The following is a 24,604-nucleotide window of genomic DNA, read 5'->3' as shown; positions in this document are numbered from 1 at the left end:
ATCCATGATCGGCCTTACCCATTTAGTCATTATGCTTCATTGCTTAATGACCATTCCCATATTACATCTTTATTATATAGGATTATATAGGATATAGATAGATAGATATTTAAAGTAAACAAAAAGCCTAAGGGATGCTCCTAGTATCCAGTGGGTGGAGGCCAGGAATAGCGCTCAACAACCCACGTGTCCAGGACGGCCTCCACAACCGAGAACATTTGGGCCCAAAGTTAACAGTGCGGCTCTTTAGGAACACGGTGAAGGGGCACCAGTGAGGAGCGGCGGCGGCAGACCCACACAGGAGGCCAGTCTGGCATCCCGGCCCCAGGTGGACCACTGGGGTCCCCCTTCCCGGCCTCAGCCTCCCCGCTGCAAAGGGGCACAGCAGCACCGGCCCCGGCGCCTCTAGGAAGCTTGCACGAGTTATCCGCGCAAAGTGAGTAAGCGGTGCCGGGTATCAGCTGTCACTCTTGCCCCCCATTACTTCTCGGAAATCATTAGGGGGTGCAGAGCGGGTGCCTCACCTTCGCGGCCTCCCTGAAACTTCACCCGGATCGTCTTGTCGATGTACTTGGACAGGTCCAAGATGCTCTCCTTCTTCTTCTTCTCTTTGTCCTGCAGGGGAAGCAGAGCGCGTGAGGCGGGCAGCGCGGCCAGCCCCTTGGCCCCCGCCGGCCCGCGCCGGCCCGCGCCGCGCTCACCGCCATCTCGCCGCGCCGCGCCGCTCAGCCGAGGCCCCGCCTCCGCGCCCTTTGACCCCGCTCCGCACGCCAGCGCGCCCCATGCAGTGCGCTTGCGCGGCGCGGCGCGCCGGGGGCGTTGCTGGGAAACATCTGGCGACGCCTGTGGCTGGGACCCGCCAACATGGCGGCGGCGGCGGCGGCGCTGGCGTGGCTCGGGGCGGCCTGCCTCCTCCTCTCGGCGCAGGTGAGGGCTGCGCCCGTCCCACTGGTCCCGCCGGATGCGGCGACCCAGCCTCTCGGTACCCTGCCGCGCGCAGGTCCCGCCCGTCCCGGCCTGGGGGCAGCCTCGGGGACACGCGTCCCCGCGCGGGCTGCTCGTGGGCCCGGAGCCCCGCCGTGACCTTGCGGGCCTGTCCCCGGCCCGGCTCCCTTCTCCTCCTCGAAAGCCCTTTGCATCGTCGCTCAGTTCCACGTGGGTCTGAAGTTTGGGGGACCCTCTTCCGCCCTCCGGCCCTGCTGGTCCATCTCGGGGTCCCCGATCGCCGCCAGGGACGCTCCTGTCTGCCTCCGTGGCCTCGGCCAGGTGGCTGCCCCTCTCCGACCCTCAGTTTCCCCTTTTACGTGCGGTGCCAGCGCCCACCCCCGTGGTTGCGGTAAGCTGTCCAGCGCGACACCCAGGCCGTGTCGGGGGAGCGGCCAGGAACCCGGAGGGGGTCGAATTTCCGTCTCACTTTTACAACGTGACCTTGGGCCAGGGAGTTCCTCGCCGTGGGCTTCGGTTGCTCCTCTACCAAAGGAGCAAAGCGTGAGCGCGGACTCGGCGAGATGGTGCGTGGGGTGATGAGCCACCGTATGTTACTTTGTCACTTGCCGTGGAGGGTCTCAGGTGCTAGTAAGGGACTGACCACGAAGTGGCTGATGTACATGGTCAGGGGCGCGTCTTTTATTTCCAAATCCTCCCTCTCCTCTGGGTTCAGCAGCTCGGGGACCGGTTTCCCTAACAGCCCCACAAACGCGGTCATTAACCTTGACTTGCTCACTCAACCCCACCGCCCCCTCTCTCGTAGCTCAGGGCGGGTGGCTGACGGCCTCCCGTGGCCACTCGTGTCCCGCACAGTCCCGGTCCGTTCTTAGCACAGCAGTAACGATCTCTTTCAGAGCGTGTCAGGTCTTGTCACGTCCCGATCAGGGACTTCCCGGGGCCTCCCCGTGCATTTGGGAGGCCTCTGTGATCTGGCTGCCCAGGAAGGCGCCTCTCCCTTCCAGCTCTAGTTAATTGAAGCCACTCTGCTCTTTGTTCTTTTTGTTTGTTTTTGTGTTTATTTTTTTTGTTTCCTTGGACCACCCTGGTCATCCCTCCAGTCTCAGCTTAACTATACCTTCCCCAGACTCTTTAGGATACCCTCCCCATCTGTTGGCCAGCCGCTTGTACTTCTCCCTGTTTCATTGCCAGTTTGAGGTCTGAGCAGTTTGAGGGCAGGGTTTGGGCTCTCCAGATATTCTGAATGAGGGCAAAGCGAGAGGGCTGTGAGGAGTCATGGGGACACCGTGAAGGGAGCGTGACTCCGTTGGCCTGGGAAGGCTTTCCAGAAGCAGTGGCCTGCGCGGTGTTCGCTAGGTCTTGGCTGAGGGAGGATGGTACAGGTGGTGGGAGTAGCAGGAACCAGGTGGAGGTGTGAGAGCCGATGACTTATTTGGGGACAGTGAGGGCTCTGCGGTGGTTGATGTGTAGGGTCGTCTGATGCTGGCATCCTGAGAAAGATGTCAGCCTCGGATGCACTTGAAGACGGGCTAGGGTTTCCCCCTAAGCTGGAGGGCAGGGCCAGGGCCAGCAGTGGGAGCAGCTCTAGGCGGAGGGTAAAGGGCAGGCCTTGGGTGTGACCTCCCTAGGCTGGGGTCCAGGGGGACAGGCTGGGCGTGTCAGAGCAGGGTGGTAGAAGGTCATGGTGTTGGGGCCTTTGGACCTATCCAGGCAGGCTGAGGAGTTTGAACTTTATCCTGCGTGTGGAGAGTCAGGAGGGTGTTGGAGAGAGTGAGGAGCACAGTTGGGACTGCTCTTCCCAGAACAGAACCCCGTGGGAAATACGCCCTGAGATGACGCAGCTCCCTCCTTGGCTGGGTGTGGTTCCTTATGGTTCCTCCAGTCCCTAGCTCTCCTCTCCACTGGGCGGGAGCGGGTGGGGGCTTGCTGACAGCCCTACACTCACTTGCTACCATTTTGTGACCCAGTGAGGGATTTGACTTTCCCTAATAGACCCACCCTTCTCAGTTGCTGTGAGGTCTGTACTTAAAGGCCAGATGGAGGCTCTTACTCATCAGGTCTTCACTAATGTTAGTGCCCTCCTGCCTGGCCTGCACCTGTCCTCCCTACCTCTCCTCCACCTGCCTCCTTGCCCCTCCTGCACCTGTGCCCCCTCCGCCTGTCCCCATCTCCTCCTCACACTGTCCTGTACCCAAACCTCTCTTTCCAAGCATCTGGGTCCTCATTTCTCTGCCCTCAGAACTCACCACATCTTCTGAGAAAGGAAGACTGCCCCAGCCTGGACCCATTAGTCTCTCAAGCCCCTGATGTGGATGCTTTCACAGTAATCCGTAAGCAGAGTGTCTCTGGGAGTTCCTGGACCTGCTCTGAATGCGATGTGTCAGAAGATGGCTTGTCCTTGGTAGCCTTGACTGTTTCTGGTTCTCTAAGCTGGGATAGGCTGTGTTGGAACATGGGCACTTGTATCACTGGGCCCTTTTGAAGAACTTTTCCCAGTTCCTATAACTCAAGAGGATGAGGGAACTGTAATCAAAGTGAAACCGTGATCTTTGTGGCATTTGATACAAGCACAGGCTTAGTTGTAGAGGTTGTGGGGAGGAAAGTCCATGAAGTGTGCTTGTGGGGGGAGGGAATACACACACACAGACATACACACACACACACACATATGTGTGTATATATATATCTCGATTTCAGAGAGGAAAGGAGAGGGAGAGAGAGAGATAGAAACATCTATGATGAGAGAGAATCGTTGATTGGCTACTTCCTGCACACCCCCCACTGGGGATCGAGCCCACAATCCAGGCAGGTACCCTGACCAGGAATTGAACCATGACCTCCTGGTTCATAGGTTAGCGCTCAATCACTGAGCCACACCAGCCGGGCTTAAATGACTTTTAAAAAAAGATCCAGTTTCTGTTCACTTTCCATTTTACATAAATGACCATTTTCATCATCAGCCTGGCTCCCATGGATCAAGGTTCAGCAGACTTTCCAGAAAGGGCCAGATAGTGCATCTTGTCAGCTTTGCAAGCAATTGCCCAACTCAGCAGTGGCAGCCAAGAACAACCAGAGGCCTTGCATACTGGCATAGGGTGGCCGTGTTCCAATAAAACTTTGTTTGCAAATACAGAAGGTGGACTGTTTGTCTCTGTGGCAGACTCTGGGGAAACCAGGGGTGCATTCTCTGGCTCTGTCTGGAGGTTGAGGGACTCTGCTGCTCCCCACGTGTCCCAGGGTGAGGAGGTGCCAGGGGCTCTGAGCATTGGAGGGGGCATATACCAGGTACAGTATTTAGGGCCAGCATGAAGGGCACCCTTGGGGGGCAGTCTGGTGGGGAGAACCTGGAAGAGGGGCCTCCTAAGTCTGCCTTTGGTGAAGGGAACGAGGTGACATGTGAGGTGTGTGGGGTTTCTCCGGGAACAGAGGCAGGGATGGCAGGATGCTGCCTTAGTGAAGTGCTCTGAGACCTTGGGTGGGCCTCAGGCAGTCCACCTCCTTGCCCTCCCCTCCCAGAAAGCTGGGTGGCCCCGAACACACAGCTTCTTTGGAGCTTGGCACCATGTAAGCATTGCTTTGGCAGTCAGCGCCTCACTCAGGTGACACGTGGAAGGGCCAGAGCTGATGGGCTGACTGGAACAGTGGCAGTTGGGGACTGTGGAAAGTGGGACTTGCACCCAGCGCCTGGTGTCCGCCTTCAGACTTCAAGGTTGGGGCACCCTGGGCTGTCCTCCATGCTGCCACCACTGCCAGGTGACCAGGGCCAGGGTAGGAAGCTCTCGGAGTGGCCTGGCTGTGCTTTCGCAGAGGGCCCAGCTGCCTGCGACCTGGTGCTCCGCCTGGTGTTGGAGCACACAGTCTATCAGGATCCTTGGCCAAATCAGAGCCCCCTCCCCCTCCCTCACCTTGGCAAAGCCGCATCCTCGGTGTGGGTTCACTGTGCCAGGTGATGACCGTCCCCATCCTGTGTCCTTTATTGGGAGCAGCTGCCACCTGCTTGTCTCTGTGGCAGACTCCGGGGAGCCCAGGGGTGCAGTCCCCGGCTCTGTCTGGAGGTGCCTATAGCCCAAGGGGAGGGAGAGCTACAGAAGGGCAGGCCTAGGAGCCCAAAGCGTGCAGAGCGTGGCCCTTTCAGCTCCACAGAGCCCAGGGGCCAGGAGGGGCTGGGGCCTGTGGGTGTGGTGCGTGCCCCTGGCTGGGTGCTGACAGGCCTGAGGTCACACCCAGGTCTCCCTAGGGCAGCCGTGGGCAAACTACGCCCGGGCCGGATCCGCCCGTTTGAAATGAATAAAACTAAAAAAAAAAAAGACTGTACCCTTTTATGTAATGATGTTTACTTTGAATTTATATTAGTTCACACAAACACTCCATCCATGCTTTTGTTCCGGCCTCTGGTCCAGTTTAAGAACCCATTGTGGCCCTCGAGTCAAAAAGTTTGCCCACCCCTGCCCTAGGGAGACTTGTCCCTCCCTCGTTTTTTTCTCCATCATGAGATACTTGTGTGGGTGTCCTCTCTGTCCTGTCTGAGGGAGGAAACCATCCCAGCCTTCACAGGTGTCCTCCTTTAACTTGGACCCCATGTCATGGATGGTCGGCCCCCGCCCTGAGCTCTTTGCCCCCTGCCCCGTTGCTCCAGGTGGCCTGTGAGTATGGCATGGTACACGTGGTCTCCGAGATGGGGGGCCCGAAAGGCAAGGATTACTGCATCCTCTACAACCCACAGTGGGCCCACCTGCCACACGACCTCAGCAAGGCGGTGAGTATTGGACTGGTGGCCCTCCTGGCACGGTGGCTCTGAGCACCCCTTTCAGCTTGGGATCTTGTCTGTCTTGCTGTCATCCCTCCCCCCTCTGCCCAGTGTCCAGAGGGGCCCTTGAAGAGACTCTCCCTTGCAGAGAGCCAGCTGGGGGAAAGAGCTCTGAAGGACCTCAGCTGGGAGCTGGGGTGGGTTCTGGTCACACTTGAGAGGCCTCTGGGCAGCCCTAAAGGGGCCCGTTAACCTCTCCGGGCCTCAGTTTCCTTGGTCATGGATGAAAGACATCTGTTCAGAGTGCTCTGTAGAGATGGCCTCTGGTGGAGACACCAGCCAGGCTTTCGTGTGTGGGATGGGGGCTGGCTGCCAGAGGGCTCGTGAGAGGAGTGACAGCAGAGGGCGGGGCAAGGGCTCTGCTCTTCTTGTAGGAGACCCCTCTCCCTGGTCTGGCCTCCTTCCTCCACTCAGAGGACCGGGAGGATGCTCTTGTGGGTGAGTTCTCACCACAGAGGCTGACGCTCCTGCCCCTTGTATTCCATTCATAATGGATGCTAGAGGTGGATCTGGAGATGCAGGGAGGATTTCTGAGGGGTTTGCTCTGAGCGCACACCACCTGTCCCTCCTGTCTGCCTTGCGTTTGGTATGTGTGTCTGCAGGCCCTGCCCACCCTCCACCTCTCATCCTTTCTTGGTGCAAGGGCCTGAAGTCCAGTGGGACCCAAGGGGAGGGGGCATCAGGATGGCGCTCACTGTGGTGATCTGGATACTGAAGGCTCAGCACAGCTGGGTGGGTTTCTCCGATGCCTTGGTTCCCATGAGGACTGGGGCCCGCCCTGACTCTTCTAGAACAGCTCCTATGAGCGCTGCCTTCCCTCAGTCTCTCTTGCAGCTGAGGGACTGGACGACTTCCATGCTCTGCTCTGCATCCGACCTCCCTGCCAAAGGCTTCAGCAACCAGATTCCACTGGTGACTCGGGGGAACTGCACCTTCTACGACAAAGTGAGGCTGGCCCAGGGCAGCGGGGCGCACGGGCTGCTCGTCGTCAGCAAGGAGACCCTGGTACAGCTGCTTGGGCGCCCTTCTGGACAGTAGGACCGACCGAGGGCAAGGGTTGGAGGTGCCCTAAGGGAAGCCGGGAGGAGCCCCTGGGCCCCCACCAAAGTGGGCATGGGTGCTGGCCAGGAACGGGCGGCCACAGCCAGGAGAGAGAAGTCTGGTTTGCTGACCGGCTGTGGACTCAGGCCTTTGGACCCTCATCTTGGAGGGGGCTTATCCCAGAGCAGTCCTGTGGGTTGGGGGATACAGGGCCTCAAGGCAGAGCTCTGGGGGTGCCTTCTAAGGAGTGGGTGGCATGGGTCCACCTGCCGGCCTCTCCTCCAGGCCCCCAGCCAGATGGATTGGCTCCTGACCCCAAGGTTTGAGTGAAGGGCTAGGTTTTCCTCCCCTCGTGGGTGGTGCCGAGCCTGTAGGCCTCCCTTCTGGTGTGTCCCCCTCCTGTGCTGGCACCTGATGACCCAGCACACACGAGGGAATCTTCCCCTTCCTTAGAGAAGAGGGCTAGCTAGCTTTGTGGGCCATGCCGTCAGGAGGGGTTGGCTGTCTGCACCATCCTGGGTGGGCCTTGGTCAGCCAGCAGATCTGCCTCCTCTGGACTCCCAGGTCCCCCCAGGAGGCAACAAGACGCAGTATGAGGAGATCGGCATTCCCGTGGCCCTGCTCAGCTACAAAGACATGCTGGACATTTTTAAGGTAGGGGGTCCCTCCCCCTGAAGTGTGTTGGGCTCGGGGCCTGAGTAGGTGGTGGGCAGGGCCTGTGGCAAGGCCATCCTGTCTGGGGCTGGCCAGGGGTGGGTCTTGCCCACTATGAGTCGGCCACATCGTGAGGGTAGGCCTCCAGTGCCACCTAATGCCAGGAATGGAGACCATGGCCCTGAAGTGCCCTGTGCAGCTGGTTAGAGTAATCCAGGCTCCAGGCTTGGCCAGCCTGGCGCTCCCCTTACATGGAGAACGAGCATCGCTCCCTCTCTGCTGCTTGCATACTCCTGGCCCAGGCCTGTCTTTGGTTCATCTTTGGTTTGGGGAGCTGGGTCTGGAGCAGGGTGAGCATCATTATATAAGTAAACAAGAATCTCCAGTCTTTGTGAAACTTCCAGAAGTTCACAGTAAGCGCAGGCCTCACGCCTCTCCCTGTGGGTCCCCCATGGGCCACCCGATGTTACACAGGTGATGTGCACCCTCATGCAAGCACACGCACATCTCGGCACAGGGCTGTGTTCTCGCACGCAGGGCTGCTTGCCTGTCTTCATGCACAGCCTGTTACGTCAGAGCTGATTGCTTTGGGGTCAGGATTGGTGGATGAAGGCATAGGGCAGGGGCCTTGGCCTTGAATCCTGATGTGTTCTCCGAGGCAGAATTTTGGCCGATCGGTGAGGGCAGCATTGTATGCCCCGCACGAGCCCATGCTGGACTACAACATGGTCATCATCTTCATCATGGCCGTCGGCACTGTTGCCCTTGGGGGCTACTGGGCTGGGAGCCGGGACGTGAAGAAGTAAGTATCCTTCCTTTACGTGTATGTGCATTGTGTGTACATGTGTGCACACGTGTAACTGATGGGTGCCCCTAATGCTGGGAAGCGAAAGTAACAGGACTGCTCAGAAGAGAGGTGTCCACACACTCCCAGAGAACCTTCTGGAATACAGTTGCTGTGAGTACCTGGGAGACACAGCCAAAGGCCCTCTGGGTCCCGCTCCCCGAGATTGTGCTCTGGTACTGGGATGCGAGCCCAGCCCCCCCCCCGCCCCGCCGCCGCCGCCGCCTCCGCCCGGGGCGCACTCAGGAGACAGGGCCTGTGGGTAGTCCCAGCGGTGTTCAAGGGCGTCTCATAGTGGGTGACCGGGAGCCTTGTTTGCGAGGACCCTGAGCTCCTGGACAAGGGTGTGAGGTCCAAGGGGCAGGTGTGGCTCTCCTGTTGGAGGGCACTGGGGACACATAGTGGGTCTGGAGAGGCGGACAGGCCAACAGATGAGCTGTCCCTGCCAGTCCTTCCCAGTCTCTGGCCCTTAGTCCTAGCGCTGTGCAAGCTGGCCGGGCGTCCTCATGACCCGTGTTTCTCAAGAAGGTATATGAAGCACAAGCGGGATGATGAGCCTGAGAAGCAGGAGGACGAGGCTGTGGACGTGACGCCCGTCATGACCTGCGTCTTTGTGGTCATGTGCTGCTCCATGCTGGTGCTCCTGTACTACTTCTACGACCATCTTGGTGGGTCTCCACGGGCCATGGCTCCTCTGGAGAAGTCCAGTGGACGGCAGGGTGACAGGAGGGCTTCCGGTGGGTTTGTCCCCTCCCTTTACTGGGTGGAGGTCACCCTGCCCAAGTGCAAGAGTGCATGGGGCCCTTGGGGGTGGCTGGGACCCGCAGCCGCCTGTTCCCTCACTGCACCCTGCTCTGCAGTCTACGCGATCATTGGGATTTTCTGCCTGGCCTCCTCCACGGGCCTCTACAGCTGCCTGTCGCCGTTGGTCCAGAGGCTGCCATTTGGCAAATGCAGGTGAGCTCCCTCAGGTGGCCTTTGCCCAGCCCCACCCAGCCCCTTGCCCCCAGCTTTGTTCCTACACCACAGCCTCTCCTTGGCTCAACTACTGTTTCCCGTCCTCTGGCCCCTGAGGCTCCAAGCTTTGCTTCCATGATTCAAGGACCCCCCACTCTGCCGTGGTCCTTGGCCAGTCTGGCACAGCGCAGGCTAATGGCAGGTGCTCACTCAGTGCTTGCTGGGTGTTCATGGACCTTGGGAGGAGGACAGAATGGGGAGGAGAACGGGTTTTCTCAGTCCTCCCGCCTCCTCTCTTGAGTGGCTTCCCTCTCCCCACCTTCCATTCCAGGGCAGATAGGCCCAGTGGGGACGCAGGGCGGAGTGGGATGATGTGGGTGCATGTGGGTACTGGGTAGGGATGCCCGGCAGGGCAGGGCAGGGCGAGGCTGGGCCACCTGGCTGGATGCACTGGTGGTTCAGACCCGGAGGCTCCCTGCTACCAGAGGCCCAGTCTGGTTCTTATAGGGAAGATGGGCAGCTACTCAAGGGTGTAGACAAGGGGGACGAGACCTTTTAAGGTTTCCATATAAGGGTGAGAGGTGGGGACAGGCCAGGAAGCACGGTACTGAGCTGAGGGCTCCCATGGGCTCTCCTGACTCCTGTGGGCTCTTGTGGGCTCTTGTGGGCAGGCTGGCTTGGAAACTGGCCCAGGTTTGCTCACCCTAAATGCCTGTCCCCACCTGACTCTTCCTCTGCTCTTGGGAACCTCAGGGGGACTGTGGGCGGGTTTAACAGAGAACGGGAAGTGGAGGAGGGCAGGCCGGGTGGGCGGGGTGGTGAGTGGCCCCTTTGAGAGCAGAGCCTGGAGGACAGCAGGAGGCCTGGGCGGCGGGCTTGTTGGAGTTGGACTTGAGGGGGCTGAGGGCTGTGGGTAGGAGTTGAGATGACCCGTCTGGGTGCTGGGTGGGAACAAGGGTGGAAGAGTCAGAGGTCATTCGGAAGGTGAGGGGCGTGCTGCCCATGACAACTGCCCCCTTCTCCCCTACCCGTCTCAGGGTCTGCAACAGCAGCCTGCCCTACTTCCACAAGTGCCCTCAGGTCCGCATGCTGCTCCTGGCATTGTTCTGCGTGGGTGTCAGTGTGGTGTGGGCAATCTTCCGGAATGAGGACCAGTGAGTACAGCCCTCTAGGTCCTAGGGCCTAGGAGGCCCCCAGCCATTGGGTGGCCCCTCCCTCTTGAGGGCTGTCCTCAGATGCTCTGAGTGCTGGACTGCAGTCTTCCTGTACCTCCCCGGGGCCGTTTGGGGGCACCTGGAGCCAGTTCACCTCCGTGGTTATCAAAAGCCCTCCTTTCAGTCCCCTGGAAGCAGTGGCCGAATGGCGTCCAGGTGTTGACTGGGCTCCGCTGACGGCTGCCCAGCCGTGGCTGCCCTGCTTGCCTCCTGCGTCTGGTTTCATTTGATTTGTCTGGGTGCCACATGCACAGTGATTGGATCTGGATATGAGATGCTGCAAACCCTCTTGGCCTGGGCACCCCAAGCTGTGTTGTCCAGGACGGCCTCAGTGGGGCCCTGGGCGGCGGGAGGGGACGCTGTCCCTGGCGCCACTTGTCCCCACTGCTCCTGAGGTGGTGCCCAAGGGGTGTGCTCAGCCAGCACCCTCACGGATGGTTCAGGGAGGCTGGCTGGCTTCTCCGAGCACTTGCTACCCTAAGCTCGGCCTCCCCTGCAGGGCAGCGCGCCTGTCCTGTGGCCTGGAGCCCGGGCTGCACTAGGAGGACAGAGCAGGCCTGTTCCCGCCCAACCCCCTCCTGCTATCGCTGACACCATCTGGCGCTCTCAACGAGCCTTTCCCAAGGCAGTTAAATGTTCTTGGCGGCACCTCCTTTTGGAGCCATAACAGATTTAAGTGGCAGAAGGAAAATGGGAAAATATTTTGAGTCCTTTGTACACAAAGAGAACCCGGATTCTCACAGTTAAATCTAAGCCAAGACACTTCTCTGTTGCATAAAATTAGAACGGGCCATGGTTCCTGTACCTCTGGGTGCAGGCAGCCAACATGTGCCCACCCACCACCTTCAAACTTTCCCTGTTCTTCAACCTGCCCTGGCGGGGAGACGTTCGATCCCTTGTCTGAAGCATCTGATGAGTGAGGTGGGCAGGCAGAGCCCTGGCCAAGGTGCAGGGCGAGGCAGGAAGGGGAGGACAGCCCAGGCAGGGCTGGCGAGGCTGGGGCTGTACCACCCCCAGGCCTTGGCCGGTGGGGCTGCACAGGGTGAATGCCCCCTGTCCCCGCTGGCCCCTCTGTCACGCTAGTTCTGTCTTAGAGCCTCCATGTGAGGCCCTCACAGCACAGGTTTGATATGCAGGTCGGGAGTGTGGCTGTGGGATGGCAGCGCCTGGTGGTGTTGGGTTAATGCAGATATTTGAGATGGTCTTGCCTCTGCTGCTTGTTCCCGTGGGACTGTTCCGGGGGGTTCCAGATGCTCATCCTCAGAGCCTGCCCCTGGGTCGGAGCCCTAATTTCCCACGGGGCTGAAAGAGGATGTCACCTGGCCGGGCACAGGTTTCTCACTCCTCCTGTGATCTGGGTACGAGAGCCACCACTGTAGAGACAGAGGGCCCGGCAGTGTCTGTCTTTCTCTGGCCTCTTGGTGTCAGAGTGGAGGGTTCATTTGCCCCCTGCCCTGTCATCCATCACTGCCCGCCTGTTCCAACGAAGTGGGGTCCGTCCCCCAGGTTTTGGAACCCACACTGCTGCCTCTGACAGGGCCTGAGCCTTGGAAACATGGCGAGGTCAGGCCCAGTGCAGGGTGTTTCAGACGCTTGGTGTGGGTAAGGTGTCTGAGGAGGGAGGGGCCGGACACCTGGTGGCTCTTGATGGAACCTGTCCCAGCAAATGACGCTGCTCTGCCCTGCAGGTGGGCCTGGGTCCTCCAGGATGCGCTGGGTATCGCCTTCTGTCTCTACATGCTCAAAACCATCCGCCTCCCCACTTTCAAGGTGAGGGCCCGGGGTTGGGGCCCCTGGGGAGCCTGAGTCCTGAGGGCCTTTCCTGTGTCAGCCCCATGCCTTGAGCGGCCAGACCTGCCTGCCACCCAGCTCTGTCCTGGCCTTCTCCTCTGAGCCGGGGGCCCGAGATTATTGTCTGTAAGACCTGGTGGAAAAACTTAGAAATGCATGGGGATGGAAGGTCAAGGGCATCACCTCCCTAGACCCATAGCTGACCCATCACGGACCGTATGTCTCCCACCGGCTCACCTCGGCCGCCTCCCACGACTGGGAGACCGAGAGCGCCTTACGCTCTGCCCAGCCCTCCACTCACGTCGCTCCGGACACTCCCTCGTCTCCTGTGGCCCAGGGCCTGGGGCAGGTGTTGTTCAGACGCTCGAAAAGGCTTCATCCCAGTGGGAATAGTCTGAGCCTTGTGAGGGGAATCAAGGCTGTGGGGATGTCTCTGTGGGTCTTTGCCAGGGGGTCTGTGTGCCTGGGGGTCCTGGGCCAGCCCTCAGGACGCCTCTCCCCAGGCCTGCACGCTGCTGCTGATGGTGCTGTTCATCTATGACATCTTCTTCGTGTTCATCACACCCTTCCTGACCAAGGTGGGAGCCCCTGACCCTGCCCTGCCCCTCCCACACTCTCCGAACCCCCTGCCCCACGCCCCCACGCTGATGCGGCTCTCCTGTGTTAGAGCGGGAACAGTATCATGGTGGAAGTAGCGACCGGGCCTGCGGACTCGGCTACCCGTGAGAAGGTACGTTCAGACCCTGATGGCTGGAGGGGTGCTGTCGGCTTGGGCTGGTCTGCAGGTGCTGCCTCCTCTCCCCACAGCTGCCCATGGTCCTGAAGGTGCCCAGGCTGAACGCCTCGCCACTGGCCCTGTGCGACCGGCCCTTCTCCCTCCTGGGTTTTGGGGACATCCTGGTCCCAGGTACAGGGGCTGGGCACATGGGTGGGTCACCCCTCAGCCCTGAGGGCACCCTGGTGTCCTGGTCGTGTTGGGTTGGGGGCCGGCAGGTGGTGCATGGTCGAGGTAGCCCCACGTTGGCCCCAGGGGACAGCTCTGTTCTGTGGGTCATGGCTACACAGACGTGCCTGCCTGGGGCTGGCTACCCAGGACAGAGTGTGGCCCTGACAGCCCGCTGTGCCCCAAGGTCCACCCAGGCAGGACCTCCCTGCCCCTCCGTGCTGTGGGATGTGCACTGGCCCAGGGTTTTGGGTTACAGCTCCATTCTGAGCTGGCAGTGTGGCCATCTGTGAAATAGCAATAATGGCTGTTAGATGAGACCATGCAGTGCCCGGCCCTTCCCACGGGGCACCGGCTCCCCGGCTCCCCGGCTCCCCGGCTCCAGTGAGGACTGGCCATGCTCTCTTCCTTCCCCCAGGGCTGCTCGTGGCGTACTGCCACAGGTTTGACATCCAGGTGCAGTCCTCCAGGGTCTACTTCGTGGCCTGCACCATCGGTAAGCACCGCTCAGGAGGGCCAGGCTGCGGCCCTCGGACCCCATCCTTCCTCAGCGGCTCACAGAGCTGGTGGGAAGGGGGCGGTGCAGCCTCTGCTCACGGCACAGTCCTTTTCCTCACTTTTCTGTGATGGTTGCAGTTGTTTTTCTTTTCTCTTGTCTCCTTTTTGTCTTCCTCTTTTTCTTCCTTGTTTTCCGGTGGTCGGTCCCTCCCTCCCTTCTCTTTCTTTCTTTCCCTTTCTCTCTCTCTCTCTCCCCCCCCTTCCTTCCTCCCTTCCTCCCTTTCTTTCTTCCTTTCTTTTTCTTTCTTTGGTTTTTTTTATTACCAAAGCCAATGACACAAAGGTGATATTTTCTCATTTTCTGTTGAGCCCTGATTGCTTTTAAAAAATTTCCCAGCTAGCCCTGGCCGGTGTGCTCAGCAGTTAGAGTATCAGCCTGTGGACTGGAGGGTCTCGGGTTGCAGGTTCGATCCCCAACCCTGACTAGGGCTGGGGTGTGTGCAGGAAGCAACCAATCGATGTGTCTCTCACATCGATCCCTCTCCTCTCTTTATCTCTCTCCCCTCTCCCCTCCTTTCCACTCTCAAAATCAATGGGGAAATATTCTCTGGTAAGGATTTTAAAAAATCCCTTTTTTTGTCCCCACCCTGTCAGCTCTCAAGGAAGAGAAGTGCGTCATGCACGTGCTCTGTCCACGCCTGCCTGCTTCTGCCGGAGAGCCAGCGGGTGGGATGTGTTCCCCTGCCCCCTGCCCCTTGTCATGGGCACAGAGCAGAGTGCATAGGCCTGGCAGCTTCTACACCAGTGGAGAGACCTTGTAGGTGTCACTATAGCACCAAGAGGGCACCGGCTGGCCTTCAGGCTCATTTTGGGGTTGTTACAGTGTGATCCTGCCCACCTGGTGCCTGCGGTTGCTCATTGGATCTGAACATTTCTCCACGTTATAGTCCTCGAAACAGTTCTGTAAAGACACAGTGGCAGGGCTTCCCTGTCTGAACCCGTGTGCCAGAAGGTCCCCGTAGTTCCCATCATTGGAGCCCTTAGATCTTACATAGCTGCCAGACATCTGCATCCTCCCATCGTCCGCCTTGTGAAGTCACTGTTAGGACACATGGGCATCGCCGTGGTTGCATAGGAGCCCTCCCTCGGTGAGCACACCACTGGGAAGTGCGGGCTGAGGGGCGGGACAGGCCCAGGTGGGTGCTGGGCACGGGCTCAGCTCTGGAGGAAGCTTCCAGTTAAAGGCTGATTTTCTTGTAACTTGGTCCTTTGAAATAACTCCAAGATCCCTGTTGTACGATTAGTCCAGGAGACGCCACATCCCGCTCGCCCAGTGCCCAGCAGTTGATTCATTACAGTTGCCTCACTTCATTCTCTCTACATGTGTGTGCAAACGTGGCCAGATAGCTACACTCACGCACGTGTAATGCAGGTTTATTCTGAGCTGTGAGAGCGAATTGCATGTCACGCCCCTTCACCCTCCTGCTTCAGCAAGAGGCTCCTGGGAACAAATCGTTCTTTTCCGGGGTCACGATTATGTTATCAAAGATTTGATCTCCTAATTCTGCGCGTACGTTATTGTAATTCAGAATTATATTTCTAACTAAAAGCTTATAAAAATGAGGTATTTGGGCACATTCACAACTTCAGCTGCTTCTGTGGTTCCAGACCCTTCCCACAGCTGCCAGCTGCTGGTCAGAGAGCCCGTGACTTCTTCACCTCCAGCCGCCCTCTGTGCCCAGTGTCCCCTCCTCTGCCCAGTGTCCCCTCCCCTCCCCAGTGTCCTGCCCTCTCTCCAGCCTCTCCGCTCCTCCTGTCTTCTCATTGAAACCTGACTCATATCTTGCCTGTCCCCTGAGGAGTAGGGGGGCCATATGTCCTGGAAGATGCCAGAAGGTTCCATTAACTTCTGGAAGTACCCGAATCTCATTGGCTTGTCCCTGTGTCATGTCTGGTACCGCGTGCTCCCAGCATTCCTTCAAGGGAGGGTGTGGCCCTGGGGACCGCTGGCCCAGGTAACACACTGCTTGTCTCTGTCCCTCCAGCCTATGGCATCGGCCTCCTGGTGACGTTCATGGCCCTGGCCCTCATGCAGCGTGGCCAGCCGGCCCTCCTCTACCTGGTGCCCTGCACGCTGATCACCAGCGGCGCCCTGGCCCTGTGGCGCGGGGAGCTGGGCATGTTCTGGACGGGCAGTGGCTTTGCGGTGAATACCAGTTTGCTATGACTGTCTGCGAGAAATAATAACCCATAAGCCCTAACTAGAATTAAAGTTGAGTAAAGCCTCTAGTTTTACAACTAAACCCTGCAGCCCCCATCCTGTGTTGGTGTCTCCCCGTTTCCAGAGATTTTGGTTTGGGTGTTGTCTCCATGTTGCTCTGGTGGCTCAGCCATCCCCGTGGAGGGGCCATGTGGCTGCCATGCGAGGTGTGACTTGAGGAAGGTGCTGGTCCCACAGCACAGTAGCACCCACTTGCCTGGGTGTGGCTTTCACCATGGAGAATGCCGTGTTAGGCTGGGGGTGCACTGGAGCCCCTCTGCCAGGGCAAGAGCTGTCACAGCTCAGGCTCTGGGCTCTGCAGGGACCTGACACCTCAGGCGCAGCCATGAGGGAGTGACAGCAGGGAGAGTGTGGGCCAGCCCAGCCTTCCTCGCCTGTAGGTTAGCCCAGCACACAAAGGAGGGGGTATCCGTGGGGCTTCCCCACGGGTGTGACACGCCACACTCAGCAGTACCGTTGGGTGTGGTATTACCTTGGAAAGGAGCAGGGCTCCAGGTCTGACATTCATTAACCCCACCTGTAGCCAGACCCTTTCCCAGGCCCTTGGGGAAGCCTCCTGGGTCAGTGCCGACGGTCCTCAACGGGTCTCAGTCCCGATGGCATTGGCTTTGCCACAGAACTGGTGGGCTGGCGCTAGCAGGTCAGGCGTGGGGGCATGAGCCAGTGATGTCAGGGCCAGGTTTCTGCGCCAGGTCCCCTCCCAGTGGCCTGCATGCTGGCCGGTGGGATTGGGCCCAGAGTAGGGAGTGGGGAACGTCTGGTCCACGGGCCGTATCAGGGCTGTGACAGCATTGGTCTGGCCCTGCCATGGCATTAGGGGTGTTAAATATTTGACCAAATACAGCAGGCTAATTTTTAAGTGGATAATTTTGTATGGCCCGTGAATTACGTTATAAATATCCAAATGGCCCTTGGCAGAACAAAGGTTCCCCACCCCCCGCCTAGAGCCTGACCCTCTGGGCACAGTGACTCCTGCCTCTCCTCCCCTGAGGCTCCACTGGCCTCGCCCACACCTTACCGCGGGCTCTCTCCTCTTCCAGAAGGATCTACCTCAGCCTCCTTGGGTGCCAGCCTCAGCCGAAGGCCCACAGCCTCTGAAGGACTCCGAGGTTGTGTTTTCCCAGCAGCCTCCAGGAGAAGCACAGGTCAAGCCCACACTGCCCGAAGAGCAGCCTCCAGAACTGGCTGATCCCAAGGATGTGGCCGGTGTGTCCACCCAGGAACCCGTGAGTCCTGCCAGCCACACCCCTGAGCCTCCAGGCCCGCCAGGCACCTCAGCCTAGGAGGACAGTGCAGCCTGAGTCCCTTGCCGTCCCTCCAAGACTGGACCTGCCATTCCCCGACTTGGTGCTCTGGTCTGGCCAATGCTCACATCTCAAGCCCAGCCACACCTGGACCCCCGGCCCTGCTCCCAGCTCATGTGGCTGCTGCAACCCCTGGGACCGCCGAGGTCCCCGTCCCGCGATCCCAGCCCCACATCTTCCTAGTTGGAGTCTCGGTGGAACCTCAGAAGGGCAGGAAGCGTCACCTCTGCCCACTGATGGCTGCACACCTGCCACATTTGGTGCTTACACCACGCTGCTGCTTCCTTCAGGCTCCCCTGGAGATGCTCCGTCCTGGGCCGGGGGGAGGGGTCTGCCCCGAAGGCCACGGCTTTCCTTCTGCAGCGCAGCTGGTCCAGATGCCGAAAGCCAGGCCTGGAGGTGTGGGCTCAGGCCCTCAGCCCAGCTGGCATGGGGTCTGGATCCGCCTCTGGACAGGCTGGGGAGCCGGGTAAGAGCTGCCAGCAAAGCTGGTGGTACATGGACAGGGGCTCTTGGTCTGAGCCTGATCCTGGTTCCTTCGTCAGCCTGGGAGTGTCTGCAGCCTGTGCTCCGTCCAACCCCTCCATGTCTTAATAAACAGCCACGACTTTCCGAAATGCCAGTGGTGTCACCTCTTGGACTGCCCTTCCTGGAGGCAGGACGGGCACCAGGCCGGGTGGCCAGGTCCTTGGGGTCCACGGGCCCGGCACCCCGGAGCCCTCAACGGCCGGCTCTGTCCTTTGTGTCGGCTCCGCTGCCTCAGCACAGAGGGACTGGGGCTTCCCTTTCCACATCACGGGCATCTGCACGTTCTTGACTGCATCCCAGCACACGACTCCCTGGCCTCCAGCTGCAGCACGAGCAAGGCGAGCATCTGCGAGGAGCTTCTGGAACGTGGGGGAATGTTTTGGAACTGGCGTTTTGTTTTCTACCTCTGAACCTCACGGCATGCCGTGGTGGAGCTGGCCCAGCGGCCCCGTTCCTGGCACCCTCCGTCCACCATCATGTTGCATGTGTCACCACCACTCGGAACGACAGGTGCCTTGGGGCTGCCGACCACCAGGACTGTCTGCGGCCCTGGGGCCTTGCTCCTCCCTGTCCGTCCACGCAACCTCCAGACTCATGTTCAGAAGATTTTCCATCGGAGTGACGTGAGGGCACAGACCTTCCAGCCACGGGGTCCCGGCCCTGCCCTGGTAGACCATGGGAACGGACCAAACCGTGATCCACTCCAAAAATACCAGCGCCAGACAGACTCGCACACCGTCTTTGTTAGCCACACTTCTCAAGGGAGGAATTTTATTCCTCAGAAAACAAGATGTCTTCCACCTGTTTCCCTGTTTCTCCGGGGAGGGAGAGCAGCTGGACCTCAGGCCCCACGGGAACTCCTTGGGGCCGGGACCTGGATGTAGCCATGAGGCGGCCTGGGCAAAGGACCCACGTGGGCCCGTCTGACCTTGGCCTGCGCCTTAATCTAAGCCATTTTGTACATGGGTGTCAAAGATGGGAATCTTTTTTGTTTTGGAAATTAGACAAATGTCATGGGATTTGAAGGTGATGTTAGTTCCTACAGTTTTCGTTTGCAGTTTTGGCCTTGCTTCTATTCATATCTTATAATTAAACAGCTTTTGATATGTAGGACTCGACCTTGGCCTTTTCTGGGGTGCAGTGAGCTGGCGGAGCCTGGCACCCCACCGGGCGCAGGGTGAGCTGGGGAGTCGGGCTGCTCTGCTTGGACACCTGCTTGTAGGCATCGGGCAGGTCGACAGGCCGTGCTGGCTGGTGCTGGCTGGGCTTTGGCTGCAGTGCCGCTAATTGTGGGTGTGGTGTCATCCTGGCATTCAGAGTTGAAGGAAGTCTGTTCCCCGTGTCTTGGACACTGTTAGCTTATTCATGGTTAGCTCAGAAATCTGAAGGAAATCGCCTATTGTGGGGGCTGCAGACCTGCCATAAAGGTCAGGTGGCAAATGTTTGGGACTTTTCAGCTTCTGTCACAGCTAGCTCTGCTGCTGTGGCTGGAAGCATCACAGACAACATGTGAGCAAACGGGGTGACTGTGGCCAAAACTATTGGTGGACACTGAAAAGCGAGTTCCATGTCGTTTTCACAGATCAGGAAACATTCTTTTTGGTATTTTCCTACTGTTTAGAAATATACAGCTCTTAGCCAGCAGCTGTGCAGAGGCAGTGGCCAGATTTGTTAACGTGCTCAGATTGTGGACCCCACAGTAATGCTGATTCTACAGACGTGGGCTCTGTGCAGCCAGGGGAGCTGGCCAGAGTGTTGAGACAAACGTTCTGCTGTCACCAGCCCCTTCTTCACACATACAGGAGGCACGTCTCCAAGGCCAGCCAGCCCGCCCGCACCAGGCCAGGCGAGATTCGCGAGCAGAGATGTGTGGACTCGTCCGGGTGCCAGTGTCCCCATCCCCCCTTCCTGGGCGAAAGGACCCCAAACCCTCTGAAACCAACAGAAAACAAGGAGCGAGCCGCCAGCGAAGTTTCGGGTGGACACTGCAAAGCCTCATTTAAACCAGCTGTGAAGGGATGACTTAATCACTGCCAAGTAATTCTAGAATATTTAAAGTCAGAGTTGTTTGTAAATTTTAACGGGCAGTGATCCTGATTAGCTTTTCTAAAAGGAGTGCCTCAGAGTGGTCTTGGGCAGGTTCATCCCGTCTCTGAGTCCTCTGTGACGTGGCGGTGACATACCCACTGCCCGTCCTGGGGGCTGAGCCCGAGGGCAGGTGCCTGGGGCGGCACTGAGTCACTGTTGACTTGGTGGTCTGTCCATTCTGCACAACTGGTGGTGGCCAGGCCTTGGTGAGGTGGCAGAGCCAGCGGGTGCCCAGGTAGGGAGAGCCCCACACACTTCTCTGGAGAGACCATGTTGTATTTCTCCTCCTTTGGGGGGCACAGCTGAGCGTCTTGAACACCTGCTGTAAGGACAGTGGTTTCCTTTTACTGACAGTCGCTCCGTTTGCACACGTTTTCCATTCGTCCGCTCATTCATTCGCCAGCCTTCCATCGAGTGCCTGCAGTGTGCCAGGGCGCCTGCACGGGCCCACGGACGAAGGTGAGTTTTGGACCCTGCTCTGACCCAGGTGACTCAGCGTGGTGAGGAAGGACAGGCCACGGGTCAGTGCAGGAGAGGCCCCCAGCTCCAACTTGGGAAGCAGGTATCAGGGAAGGCTGCCTGGGGGAGGCAACTGTTAGCTGAGCCCAAAGGACTCAGGAGGGGTGGTTCTAGGCTGGGTGGGGAAGTGAGCCTGGCTGGTGCCAGCATTCAAAGATGAAGGGTGAGGGCCTTGGTTAGGGGAGGGGATTGCCAGCCATGTGGGGAAGTCATTGACATGTCAGGGGGCCGGAGCTCCAGAAAGAGCCCAGTGGATGCCCTGGGAGGGCAGAGGGTGGCCCCCAGGGGTGGCAGGGTCCTCCCCACACAGCTCTCCTGGCTCAAAGAAGGAGGTAGCAGGGGGAAGAACCCAGGTCTTGAGCTGGGTGACTTTGGACACATCACTGCCCTCTGGGGCTACAGCTGCCTCTTCCGCCAGAAAGAGTGACAGCTGCTTCTGCAGGATCACGCTGAGCACCAGAGAGAACCCGCACGTGTTCAGTAACGGGGAGCCTGCTTGGCTCCAGAGAAGGACCAAAGACCCTAAAAGCGACACCTGAGAACATTAAATGGCGATTCTCGGAGCCCTCATTTTTAAACTACATCTGCCACCACACTTGGCAAAACAAGGGTTTTTCCTCGTCTTCTCCGCGACGGGAAGTCTGGGCCATACAATCCTGCTTTTGAGGAGAAAGGGTTCTTCTGGTGCTCGGTGGGACACCTGGCTTCCCTCAGCCCCCAAGTCAGCAAGCACCTCGCTCAGGGGTGGCCTGTGTCACCACCTTGTCCTTCAGGACGGGCTCTCGTCCCCTGCAGGCTTAGGGGATCAGACAGGACCGCCCGGTCCCTCTTCCAGCTTCTGGTCTACAACCAAAGATGATCAAAAGCGTTTGTACCTTCAATAAAATCAAGTGTGCAAAGACAGTCACCTTTTGATACCACTTAAATATTAAAGTTACACACACACACAAAAAAAAAAAAAAAAAAGGGGGAGCCTGCTGCAGGTAGGCGGGACTCCGTGGGACAGCTCCCCCTCCAACAGCAGGCGTGGCCCCTGTGGCCTGCAGCCCTCCCCCAAACAGTAAATACCACTTAGGGCACAAAGATGTTGCAACTGATGGTGGTAAAACGACTGGTTCAAAATATTCTGGAAGTGTCCTGGACAAAGATGGTGGTTTTTGAAAGGTGAACATGGTGGGTGGTGCCTGTGGGCCGGCTAAATAGCCATCTCAGATGGTGGTTTAAGAAAATTGAATTTATTTACAGGAAGGGACTGGGGGATGGGCTATCCACAGGGGAGGGCTGCACAGCACTGAGCCCAGGGGACATTGGGTTGAAGATGGCAGCACCCTGATATGCAGCCCCCGGCGGGAATCGTCGTCGGTGGGTTGAGGGCTGAGCTGGGGGGCTTGGAATGCGGTGGAACTCGGGTGTGCGATCAGATGTCTTCGGGACCGTTTCAGTTCCTTACATGGTCTGACTCCTGGTGTCCAGCAAGCGTGCTTTCCTGGCCTGTGTCTCCCGTGGCGAGAAGCTTACAAAGGGCCGTTAAGGAGGGTTATATTGCCCTACAGTCCTAACAGTTTTAAGGGCGGGCAGGCATGGTGTCCTAGTGGGAATGAGCAATCCAAGATGGAAGTGAGAGGGGAGGCTGGCTGCCCCGGGGCCCTGCCAGGTGCGCCAAAAGAGATCCATCCATTGCCCCAGCCAGACGGCGAGAAACACACCTGAAGAACCCCAACAGAGGAGCGTCTACCAAACTCCTGAGCCGCCTCCTCACTGCTGCCCACGGCGTCCGGAAAGAGGGAAGGCTGAGAAACGCCTGTCCCGCGGGTCCTGGGTAGATATTGGGGAAACCGAGGAATCTGAATAAAGCCGCGCTAGTTAACAAGGTGTGGACATTAGTTTGTTAATATCCCACAGTGATGAAAGATGCCAATAATGGGGGAAACTGAGAGCCAGGTACTTGGAAACTCTAGTACTATCTTCATGACATTTCTGTAAATCCAAAACTGTTCTAAAAGCAAGTTTATTTTTTTAAATGCAATTCTTTTTAAAAAAAATATATATTTTATTGATTTTTTTACAGAGAGGAAGGGAGAGGGATAGAGAGTTAGAAACATCGATCAGCTGCCTCCTGCACACTCCCTACTGGGGATGTGCCCGCAACCAAGGTACATGCCCTTGACCGGAATCGAACCTGGGACCCTTGAGTCCGCAGGCCGACGCTCTATCCACTGAGCCAAACCGGTTAGGGCGCAAGTTTATTTTTTTAAAAAAAAATATTGTAGCTATTCACACAGGGCACCCCTTCCCGAGCTCTCTGAGCATCAGCTTCCGCAGATCCCTGCACCCCTCCCCTGCCCCGACCACCTGCCCAGGAGCTCACCTGCCCAGGCCCTGCCCTCCACCTGACGCAGCCCGAGGGTCCAGGGACGGACCACCCAACCCCTGGCTCCCAGGCACCTGTGCACCCACTCCCCACCCTCCGCTGGTCCGCCGTTCCCCAAGCGGGTGGTCGACTGCTGGAGCTCCACCTGGGCCGCAGCGTCCTCTGGAGGGGCTGAGAGTGGCGGGGAGGGGCTCACGTGCGCCCGGGATGGGGAGCACTTGGGGCGGGGCGGGGAGGTAGGTGATGCCCCGGTGGGGGAGGGAGTGAGCGCCTCTAGCCGGTGGCGCCTCAAGCCCAGGTCCCGCCCCCCAGCCCAGTCCCGGCTGCCAACCCAGGTGCTACCCAAGCCTGAGCCACCCCCTGCACAGGTCCCGCCTCCAGCCCAGGTCCCGCCCCAACCTGTGTTGCCCCCAGCCCCGGTTCCGCCCAGCCCAGGTGCCGCCCAGCCTGGTCCGCGATGCCCCAGCCCCGCTCGGCTCGCTAAGGTCGGGCTCGGTTTGAGCAGCGGGCGCTGGACGCGGTGCAGCCTCGGGGAGAGCGCGGTGAGTCCGGGTCCGTGAGCCGGTTGCGGGGGTGGGGGCTCCTGAAATGGGGCAGAGGGGCCCCTCCCTGAGCCTCAGTTCTCCCGGGCTTCGCCGATGGCGTGGACGGGCTGGGGGACTACGGCTGTGTGGACATGTGGACTGGCTGTGTGCACGCAGAGGGCTGTGTAGACCCCTCTGGGTATGTGAACCCGTGTAGATGCGGCGCACCCGCGCGTGCACACTGCAGGCAGGAGGTCCCCAGGACTCCCCATCCCCGACGGCAGTTTTCTGGCCTTTCTGTGAATTAAGGTGACTAAAACCAAGGGAGTGTTGGGGTGAGGGCATGGGGGAGGGGGCCGGGGCGCGGGCAGAACTCAGATGGACAAAGATGGGTAAAGACTGACTTGTGTTTGTTACGGAGTCGCTGTGCTCCTCTCCCTGTCTCAGTTTCTTAGTTGCTGGTGAGTGACTAAAATGACAAGGATTTGGGGGTAACAGTTTGGGGAGGGTGTTATAAGCCTGAAACTGGGGTGGAGTTGTCTTTGCCGGGGGATTTAGTTACACGGCACAGGAAAGCCATTCTCGGCACACGTTTTGTGATGTTCTCCGAGTTCCCATGGTCTCATTAGGAATGTGTGTATTTCCCACGACTTGGCTGAGGAGGGCTAAGTCCTCACTCCCCTTACCCATCTTTCAGGGGTCAAAGCCCGGCTCCCGGGACCCCACACGGGAAGGCATGGGCGTTGGGATGGCCAGAGGTTTGGGGAACATGTCTTCACATCCCCCAGGCCCCTCGGCCCGGTTCGCGTTCACTTCCTGGGACTGTGAGGAGAAGCCCCTGTGAACCCAGGGCACAGGTGACACCTTTTGTGCATCGTGACTGTGGGATGCAACATCTGACAAGCAGGGGTGGTGGCCTCCACGGCACCTCTGCCTGTGCCCATGGGGCGCTGAGCCTGCAGACCCCGAGCCCAGGTGGTGCGTGTGTGTGTGTTTGTGAGACTGTGTGGTTGCGCCATGTGTGTGACCACATGTGTGACTGCATGTGATCATGATTGTGTGTGGTTGTGTCAATACATGTTTGTGTCTAGGTCTGTGTCTGGTTGTGTGTGCCTGTGTGGTCACCTGTGTGTGAGATTGTATGTGATTGCGTGTGGTCATGATGATGTGTGGTTGTATCACGGTGTGTTGTGTGCCTGTGTAACTGTGTATGGTTGTGCATGTAGTGATAGTGTGCGGCTGTATATGATTGTGTAATTACGTGTGATCACATGTGGCTGTGTCCTTGTGTGTGG

The 24,604-nt window shown here is 58.7% G+C and overlaps 2 protein-coding genes across 14 annotated transcripts in view; one reads left to right on the top strand and one right to left on the bottom strand.

Annotated features, from left to right (window-relative positions):
• The window catches only part of LSM7 (LSM7 homolog, U6 small nuclear RNA and mRNA degradation associated), a 5,255-nt gene extending 4,491 nt beyond the window's left edge, over positions 1-764 (bottom strand). Inside the window, exons 1-2 of the mRNA XM_006101158.3 lie at positions 702-764; positions 525-615 (exon numbers count right to left, since the gene is read on the bottom strand). Coding sequence (XP_006101220.1) covers positions 525-615; positions 702-707 — 97 coding nt within the window. The 5' untranslated portion in view covers positions 708-764. The remainder of the gene's footprint in view (positions 1-524; positions 616-701) is intronic.
• Positions 765-824: 60 nt separating this feature from the next.
• On the top strand, positions 825-18,917 carry SPPL2B (signal peptide peptidase like 2B). Of its 13 annotated transcripts, none has more exons than XR_001350742.2 (15): positions 825-927; positions 5,582-5,701; positions 6,575-6,757; positions 7,358-7,447; positions 8,110-8,249; positions 8,817-8,959; positions 9,152-9,248; positions 10,286-10,402; positions 12,151-12,232; positions 12,757-12,831; positions 12,921-12,983; positions 13,061-13,160; positions 13,615-13,692; positions 14,578-14,842; positions 15,740-15,859. XR_001350742.2 is itself a non-coding variant. In XM_006101153.3 (15 exons), the coding sequence occupies exons 1-15, from the start codon at positions 865-867 to the stop codon at positions 17,256-17,258; spliced, it is 1,752 nt and encodes a 583-aa protein (XP_006101215.1). In that variant the 5' UTR covers positions 825-864; the 3' UTR covers positions 17,259-18,917. The 13 variants fall into 13 exon arrangements, 12 of the variants coding, with proteins under 12 accessions (XP_006101215.1, XP_014321999.1, XP_006101214.1 ...); XM_006101153.3 differs by lacking the exon at positions 14,578-14,842 and adding an exon at positions 17,016-18,917 and having other exon boundaries at positions 8,820-8,959; positions 15,740-15,900; XM_014466513.2 differs by lacking the exon at positions 14,578-14,842 and adding an exon at positions 17,019-18,917 and having other exon boundaries at positions 15,740-15,900.
• Positions 18,918-24,604: the final 5,687 nt, after the last annotated feature.

Source organism: Myotis lucifugus, unplaced genomic scaffold, assembly GCF_000147115.1.
Source record: "Myotis lucifugus unplaced genomic scaffold, Myoluc2.0 scaffold_342, whole genome shotgun sequence".
NCBI classification, from domain to species: Eukaryota; Metazoa; Chordata; class Mammalia; order Chiroptera; family Vespertilionidae; genus Myotis; species Myotis lucifugus.
The sequence above is the reverse complement of the archived record's forward strand: the minus strand, read 5'-3'. Positions and strand labels throughout refer to the sequence as shown.

What these genes read in the sequence shown, in the direction of transcription:
- SPPL2B (XM_006101152.3), top strand. Translation starts at nt 865, where the DNA reads ATGGCGGCGGCGGCGGCGGCGCTGGCGTGGCTCGGGGCGGCCTGCCTC. An exon ending in CTTCGTGGCCTGCACCATCG is followed by an intron (nt 13,693 to 15,739) that starts GTAAGCACCGCT and finishes CTGTCCCTCCAG; the next exon opens with CCTATGGCATCGGCCTCCTG. An exon ending in GGACGGGCAGTGGCTTTGCG is followed by an intron (nt 15,901 to 17,015) that starts GTGAATACCAGT and finishes CTCCTCTTCCAG; the next exon opens with AAGGATCTACCTCAGCCTCC.